Source organism: Solenopsis invicta, chromosome 8, assembly GCF_016802725.1.
Source record: "Solenopsis invicta isolate M01_SB chromosome 8, UNIL_Sinv_3.0, whole genome shotgun sequence".
Taxonomy (NCBI): Eukaryota; Metazoa; Arthropoda; class Insecta; order Hymenoptera; family Formicidae; genus Solenopsis; species Solenopsis invicta.
In genome coordinates, this window is record NC_052671.1 from 12,468,658 (window position 1) to 12,478,007 (window position 9,350).

General features: G+C 30.0%; 1 protein-coding gene across 1 annotated transcript; it reads right to left on the reverse strand.

Moving 5' to 3' along the window:
• Positions 1 to 7: 7 nt before the first annotated feature.
• Positions 8 to 2,911, reverse strand: LOC105198470. Its single transcript, XM_039452832.1, has 4 exons — positions 2,657 to 2,911; positions 1,295 to 1,503; positions 233 to 298; positions 8 to 153 (listed from the first exon to the last, which is right to left on the reverse strand). The coding sequence occupies exons 1-4, from the start codon at positions 2,848 to 2,850 to the stop codon at positions 8 to 10; spliced, it is 615 nt and encodes a 204-aa protein (XP_039308766.1). The 5' UTR covers positions 2,851 to 2,911.
• Positions 2,912 to 9,350: the final 6,439 nt, after the last annotated feature.

The window sequence follows — 9,350 nt, forward strand, 5'->3', positions numbered from 1 at the left end:
AAAAATTTTAGTGTTTAGGATAAAGATTAAATTGAACATTATTCTTTCCAAATTTTAACCAGGCAAATATAGGAAATTTATCCAAATTCCAAATTACGAATTGAGAGAGGTAGTTATAACATATTCTTACAACTGCTCCAACATAAGGAACAACTGAAAAAGATACAGAAAACAAATTAATATATTGTATTGATATATTAGTCACAGACATCTATATCTATGTAATACTTACAAAATAAATAAAATAATCCTTCATGAAATTTCTTATTTAGCCAACTGTACCATCCAAGTTTTTTGTCTGAAACATAAATTATCTGTAATAAAAAAAATGTGTAGCAAGCATATCAATCTATCTTTATTCAATGAGTAACCAAAACAGAACAACGCTTGTGTCAATAAATGGAAAGCACGTTTCATAATTTTAAGCATCCAATTCCTGCCGCAAATTTACTTTAGAACATAGAAATGTCTATAGTTCTGAATGTGTTTTTTGAAACAGGTATTGCATATACGGAATGGGGTTCTCCTTATACGACTTTTATAATTTTTAATAAGGTAATGAACATACATATTACCTTATTAAAAATTATAAAAATCGTATAAGGAGAACCCCATTCCGTATATGCAATACCTGTGAACTACAGACATTTCCATAGTGTTCTAAATTTGCGACAGGGATGACTATATCCATACTATATTTTCGTCTATTGGACGCCCGGATTATTCCGATATAGATATCCATCAAATATCCGCATTCGTTTAACAGATATCCATAAGATGTTTTATAGACGTCAAAAAACCGGACATAAACTAATAGAATATGTTATTGCAAACAAATGCAGTTGAATTAAAAATGCATTTAAAATGCAGACAGAGACAGATAAGATTATAATATGTAAATACGGGCAGATGCAGTTGGATAGAAATTACATTAGTATGTGGATAGAAATTGTTAAAATCTTTATACATAATTGCTGATTTTCTATTTGCATTTGCAGTTGTTTTATAGTTAGTAACAAACAGAAGTAGACTTTGTAAATTCGTCTTGTATTTAGAACAGATAGCATTTGATTAAAAACCGATTTAAATTATATTGTATCTTACAGGAATTTTTACGAAACGTAATAAAAATAAAAGTTCTTATTTTTGTCTCTCGCATGCATGTACAATGCTAAAGAATTAAATACTTAAAGAATAACTCAAAATAAAAAATATTATTTACAAAGAAAAAATAAAAAATAATTTCGAAATTATTAAAGTAGAAATATATTTATAATACAAATTGAATACCTACATGGAACATTATGTAAGTCACAGGTGAATGCCATCAAGGAATCTTTATCTAAGGTGATCATAACGTACCATAACGCATCTGATATAGTTGATACTACTTTGTGAAAGTCGGGTGATGTTTTACAATTTATTAAATAAGTTGTGTATAGATCTTTGATCTTTTTACACAATTTAATAGTTTCATTTACATTATTTCGACACAAATTAAATCTGTAAATTAAAATAAATAATTAATAATATTTTAATTATAAAATTGTATCATGTATCTACCCAAGCAGACGAGCCAAAATAACTCGCAATTGAATCGTAATTGATCAAAAAGTGACTTTTAATGATCATTTTGCAGTCACTTTGACATCATTTTAACATCGTGATGAATCCCTGTTCTGCTTGGGTATATTTCCGTTAAATTTATAAATTAAACAGCCACATAAAAAAGTATCATGTCCAAAAGATCCATGTATCTTTATGTATTTTGAAGCTCTAAAACCGCGAATATGATCTCAGAATTGCACCATCAGATCAAGATATTTTTTTACCTTCAAAAAATTGCTAAACATTCCTTAAAATTACACACTATTCAGCCCGGTAAAAAATCCTGATCTGATGGCGCAATTCTGAAATCATATTCTGTTTCAGAGCCTCAAAATACATAGGGATACGTGGGTCTAAGTTTTCTGACATAACACTTTTTATTTTTTTGGCTATGTTATTAGTGATTGTACAAAAGTAGAGGAGAAAAGGGTATACTGTAGACATTATGGCTATAATCTTTATTATCTCCGTTATTAGGTAACAAATTCTAACAACTTTTTATGGAATTATTCAATTAGCAGCCCATCGTTTTTTAATGGGGTTTATCCCGGTGAGAACAGGTACGTGGAATCCACAATTTTTTCACGTGGATAATCCAAGTGAAAATCTACATAACCAACCAAATTTTGAGTGGATGGTCCATTCGCTTTGATGTCATTTTGACGTTATTGTGACTCGTTGTTCTGCTTGGAAAACTTTTTCAAAGTATACTTTAACATTTAATTACACATAATTCCTCATTGTTTTAAAACTTGAACGTATTATCACACGAATATATGTACACTGGAATGATTTTCTGTTATATAACTTTTTATTTGGCTGTACAGTCAGGAGCTAAAAGGTTGCAATTTTGAGTTTATAATCTGTTAAACAACACTTTGACGAATTGTTGCAGTTTCAATGTAAAATATTGATTATAAACAAAGTTATTCAATAACATAGAAATGGGCGTCATATTACTGTCTTTTCTCCATTATATTATATATATTAAACATGGCGCTAAACCTGTTTAGTAAAAATCATCTTCCAATATCATTTTATGCATTACCTGTCAGAGATTCCTAGCATGTATCCATTTACACGCCAGACGTGGTTAAATGCTTCGTCTTCTTCATGTGTATTGCATAATCCAAAAGATTTAGGCGCAATGTAAACGTATGCCATGAAACTGTACTGAGTGAGAACCATGTCTCTTAGAGAAATTTCTCCAAGACCAGCTTTTTTTGATTTCTTAGATGCCATTTTGTGATGCCAACGAATTGCATTTATCGATTTGTACCACCTAACAAATTTTAAAAATTAGTACAACTATATATTTTTTAACATAAGAAATTTTAATATTTACTAGCTTTATCTTAAAATCTAATTCAAAAAATATTTTTAACAAATAATTCTAAATTTTTAAATACATTTAAATACATCAATTTTGTGCGATTTTTGTGAAGTTTCCATGATTTAAAGACTTTAACACTTGTATGCAGTCTTACAAAGACGAATTTTTTTAAAGAAATCTTTCTATTGTTATTTTTAGCTTAAATTATATGGTACATGTAAAAGTTAAAATAGCAACAATTATATATAAGGTAGTATATCTGCGATATATTTAAAATATATATTTAAAATACGAATGATTAAACATTAATATAGTATATAAAATAAAGATAATATTATTTTTTATCAATTTTTAATATTTGATTTAATTTTATTTGTCCCGGTTCGCGCCATTAACCGCGTTCTCTCATATATGTTCCATGCACAGCTTGTATTTTACGTTAAATAAAAGTGATTGTCAAGTTTGATAAACCCTAATTAGTTTATTTCTCGCCATAAGCGTCCTGCCATCACTAACAATCCTCAAATTTAGGAGTTTATCTTCAAAGTTTGTGGTTTCGTGAGGGGTTAAACAGAAATTATTTTTATTTTAAAATTCAATGAAATTAAAGCAAACCATTACTTTGATTGTCACACTTATTAATAAAAAAATCTTAAAACAATTTACATTTAGATTAAAAATACTTAATAGATAAGATATATTAAATAAAATTTAAAAAATATAAAAGTAATCAATCTCTTATTACTCTCTGCTAGACACAACAGTCACGATAGAGTTCCAAGAAACATGTATCCGGCGATCAAATATCCGTGAGAAATTCTGACTTGCCGTTTACCTTCGCTCGCATATTAGTTATTAAAAAAAAAAATGTGTTAGATTTAAAAATTAATTCTAGATTTTCCTTTTGATTTAAAGCTCCAAAGAAAAATAAGAAAAGAAAAGAAAAAAAGAAAGAAAAAATTTTTAGAAGCTCAGCGCGAGTTTGTTTTAACAATTTAAGATTCGACATTTTTTTAGAATTAACTTCATCCATCGGATCTCTTCGCGACTTTCTACTTAGATTTAAACGTTGGAGAAATTTACTCTTATATTATAATCGATTCTACGATTTGTACTGTTCTTATTGTGCTGACATTATTCAACTTTTTAGAGCTTGTTCTCTGAAAATCCGTTATTACATTATATCAAGTTAATTACTAAACCTATTGTTTCCGACTCTATCAGTCGCGACTTTTAATTTATATATTTTTTTCATTTCTCTTTTGATTCTTTCTTCGTGCGTCAATTATTCAGACGCGTTACTATTTGCGTAAACTTTAATCTGCATTAATTAATAAACCGTGTTGCTATTTGCGTTAATTATTAAGCTTAGGGTTAACAATTATCCGTTTATCCGGATATTCGGATATCCGAAATAGAGATAGATCCAAGATTAAATATCCGATTGAAGCGAATATTTTTTAGATAAGATGAAAAAAAATAATCCGGATTGATTCGGATATCCGGATCTTCATATTCTATCCGAAATATTTAGATATAGAATCCAGATAATATCACTATCCGGATACTCAGATATCCGGATATCCATAGATTCGGATGAAATCGTCAACCCTAATTAAGCTGCGTTATTATTGCGTTAGATAAAAGAAGGAAGACTTAATTCTCAAACATCGGTGTGCGATAAGCCGTGCGCAAAACGCCGCACAGCTACGCCTGCGCCGCGGCACATTTTCACATTTTGCGCCCGCGGAGGAGGAATACAACGCCCTTCGCCCAAGAGTGCGCATACCTTTTCTTTATTTATTCATTCATTGTCCGTAGTTCATTTCATCCGGTTATCAGTAAGATCTTAACACGCGTATTCATTTTCCATTAATTCGAGTTCATTCGTTTTTATCTAAAATTTTCAAATTTTGTTATACGTTTTCCCTTTCTTTATTTCGCTATAAACTTTCCGCGATATTCGACTACGCCATGGATTACTTTTATTGTTAATTTTAATATCAGAATAAATAATAAAGTCAATGAACCGCGAGGAAAAATCTGGCCCGATCACTCTGACGGGAGGGTCCCAGATGCGCACAGACCCAATTGGATACCACCAATTATAGCGGCCGATGCCTAGAGTATTTCCGTTGGTTGGGTTAGATTAGATTACGTGATTGGTGGTGTCCGATCGGGTCTGTGCGCATCTGGGACCCTCCCACTCTGACGACCCCTACCAGCGAAAGCCGTTCTACCCTTTACACAGAGAGTTTTCATTCCTTCTAGCCAATAATAATTTTAACAAGCTGGACGTAAATGTAAGAAATCTATTTGTTAATTTTTACAATATTTAATTTTAATTATGTTGAAATTTAAAAGTAACACGTCATGTATCAAGTATTCAAATATAGGCGGGAATTGTTAAGTTACATCAATCAAAAATAGCACTCTCGTATCTGTAATGTGTAATGCGTTGTTAATCTTATTTAAAGTTATTTTCGTATCTGCAAGTAACGGAGTCCTTCCCGCTTATGTATCGTCACTGTGAGTCGCGACGCGAGCACGATTGTTTTTACCAAAAGATTTTTGTTGTCGGTAACCAGGCAAAGCTCAAAAAGACAAGCCAGAACATGGTGTAAAAAGAAAGATAAGTCAACACGCATCTTTGGCAGCTTGATGTGCTATGAGCCAATGAAATTTAGGTCCAAATATCATGGCTGTAAATAAGGCTGTTCAATAAGGCTGTAGCCATAGTGAAATCCAGCATTTGGAACCAATTCTGATTGGTCGAGACATATGGTCTACTGCGCATCTGGTTACTTACTTCACCTTTCTTCTTACACCATGAGCCAAAATATTAGTGCAGGCAATTGCAAATTTGTACAGAACAGAGCAAGACGTATTTTTAATAAACCTATTCCTTACACCTGTGTCTACCCGCTTGTGTCTACATCCTGACGATAATTCCACTCTACGCATCGCAATTCTTATTAGAATTACTCTACTATTATACAGTATGAATTTATCTACAAATGTAGTACTCTCTTTCTCTCATTTATTTAGATCTAGCCTGATAGAGAATATTAAGATAAATTTTAAAAAACGCAGTTATAAACTGTCGGTTACATTGCACAAAGGGTGCGTTTACAATGGACGCTCACGCGCTGTAAGCATTGTTTTATCTTTCTTGTTTACAAATATTAAACAAGGATAAATAATGATCATAAGCGCTGTGAGCGCCAAAGCAAACGCAGCCAAAATAATACCATATCAAAATTAATTTTGAATTTAGTTTGAACTTATATAAAAGTGTTAATAAAGCATAAAAATAATAATAATATTAATACAAGCAGGTTGATTAGACATATAAATTACATACTATAAACATAAATACCTAAAACAAATCAAAACCGGTATTCTTTTATACGTACATCTATTTTACAATTAAACATAAACTCTGTAATAACGCTATCTTTTTGAAAAATAACATGTAATTTTTCGCGGTACCTAGTATATTCGTAAAATATTCTTTAATATGATTTAGAATTTTTGAATATTTTTGACAAATGCTTATAGAATGCATAAAATAAATTTGTGTTAGCTGGATTGTTTGTATTATGAATAATAAAAGACTTAGCAATAAAAACATGAACTTATATCAATAATTATACAATTTAAAGAAACTTACTTAGACTTTGAATCATTTGGATCATGCATATATAAGCTATATATGTGTAGTATAGTTTCTGCGTATCTTTTAAAAGCCGAACAAGTCGAACTACTTCGTTTTGTAAGTATAAGCACCTGTTTAAAAAATAAATTGTTCAAGAATAAATAACATTTGTTTCTTTTCACAATAAATTTTGTTTAACGTAATAAATTCTCAAACAGTGTAGTATTTTATATAACATTATTTTATTTTTATTTTAAATTTAATTATGTAATTGAAATGCATAAAAAGAATAAATTATAATACAATATAAAAAAATTATTTATTATTTAAAAAAATTTAATATTAATATGTTAATACAAATAAAATGTCAATACCTTTAATGTTGTGTCTATTAAAAAAGTCATAACAAGACCTATGGCACATCCTGCTAATAATGACGCCATGTTTCGCTTGAAATATTTTTGACCTCTGCAATCATATATTTTTAAAAATATAAAATGAGCAATGCTAAAAACATTTTATTGTATATACAGGAGAATCCAGTAGAATCCGGACAATTTTCAAATTAAAATTTTTGCCATATAATAACTTGTGAGCCGGCAACTAGATAGCATTCAAGCAAGCCTCATCCATTGGGAACAAAAACATAACTTTATCATGGCCGAGCTGGTTAAGTAGTGTTCAGAATATAACCGGAGAGCCGCGCTGGACGTATCGCGTCCGAAATAATGAAATTTTCCGATTACGCGAAATCGACGGTTTACGACATTATTCATCGCTATACGGCTTCCGAAGAGTCTGAAGAAGGTTCTTAGACGGTCACTTACAAGCAAACCTACCCAAGTATTACATTCCAATTTTGAAGAGCTTTGAATATGTTGTATTCTAGGTCAAAATAAGAAACACGTACTTTTTTATACGGGCCTATATGCACTTTTAGGGGGTAAAACACTCTTTTGAAAAAAATCGGTTTTTTTCTTTCGAAGCGTATATCGTCGAAACTATAAGAGATAGAGAAAAATGTTCTAAATGAAAGTTGAATGGCTTGAAAAATACTTTATAAAAGTGATAAAAACAATTTTTATTTTAATTTTTTTTATACTTTTCCCCACCACATACATATTTCTTTCAAAATTTTTATTTCTTTTTATACGCAAAATAAAGCTTATTATAAATTTTATTATAAATTCAACGATATAAGATAAAGTTATGTTTCGACATTTCTATGTTCCAAAAATAATTAAAAACCTCTCTATGTACGCATGGTACGCGCACCCGTTCGTATGCTACGGAAGTGTCCCCCTCCGATTTTGACGAGCCTTTAATATATTGTAGATAAAAATATGGGACACGTATTTTTATATACGGGCTACAATATATGACTGTCAAGAAGATGAAACACTCTTGAAATAAATTGATTTTTTAATTTCTGAGGTAATACCGCCAAAACGGTAAAAAATATAAACAAAAATTTTTAATAAAAGTTTTATGGATTTCTTTATAACAGTTTGCTCAAATTTTTCGAAAATGTCATTTTTCTCGAAATCCCTCTCCTTTTTTAAATTTTTAAAAAATTTGAAATTTACCTTATATCAAAACTTATAGCATATTTAACAACAAATTCAAAATTATAGTCCGATAAAATTATAGTCCGAATACACATTTTTCAGAAATAAACTAAAAATATCTATATCGCTATACACGCGCCCCATCCATATCCGCTTTATGGCGTCTATTGTTAATATTTCTTTTTTATTTGATTGACTTTATCTTATAAGGTTGAATTTGTAATAAAATAAACTTTATTTTGTATAAAAAGGTATAAAAAAAATTAAAATAAAAATTTTTTAAATTTTTTATAAAGTACTTTTCAAGCCATTCAACTTTTATTTAGAATATTTTTCTCTATCTTTTATAGTTTCGATGATATACGCTTCGAGAGAAAAAAACCGATTTTTTTTCAAAAGGGTGTTTCACCCCCTAAAAGAGCGTATGGGCACTATGGGCCCGTATAAAAAAATACGTGTCTCTTATTTTAACCTAGAATACAACATATTCAAAGCTCATCAAAATGGGAGTGTAACACTTGGGTAGGTTTGCTTGTTAGTGCAGAATCAATTCTTCGAAAACATGAGCATGTGTCGGAGTAAGGAATTTTGGTCTGCTAACAGCCTGACATTATCCGCTGGATCATTTCGTGTGCAGCGTGTTTGAGCAAGAATCTAACAAAACTCTACATCCTAACGTTGCATCGCTGACAGCCGCTATTGAGGCATCGTGCGCGAGTATGGTGAAAGAGTTTTCGACAAAGCTATGCGCGCACTTCCGGCCAAAAATTGAAGCGGTCATAGAAGTAGAGGGGGGCTATATAAAATAAAATTGTTTTTTAGGAATACCCAAACCCAAATATAAAAATATTTTTCATACAATTGTCATTTTTTATTAAAATAAATAATTCTAAAAACTCACAATGGATTTGTCCGGATACTACTGGTGCACCATGCATATTGGAAATAAATATTTGATTTGTGTTATTAACTAACTTACATGAACATGTTCATAATGTAAAATATAATCGATATAATGTTTACATACTATATAAAACACAGTAAATATCTAAAAATGTTATTGTATAAAAGCGTAGTGCAAGATTATATATGTGTATTAACTCTATATTTCTATTTTTATAAATAATTTACTAATTTTTTTTTAGTTGAATATTTTTTATGTGCATAAAAATATCTTTTTTAC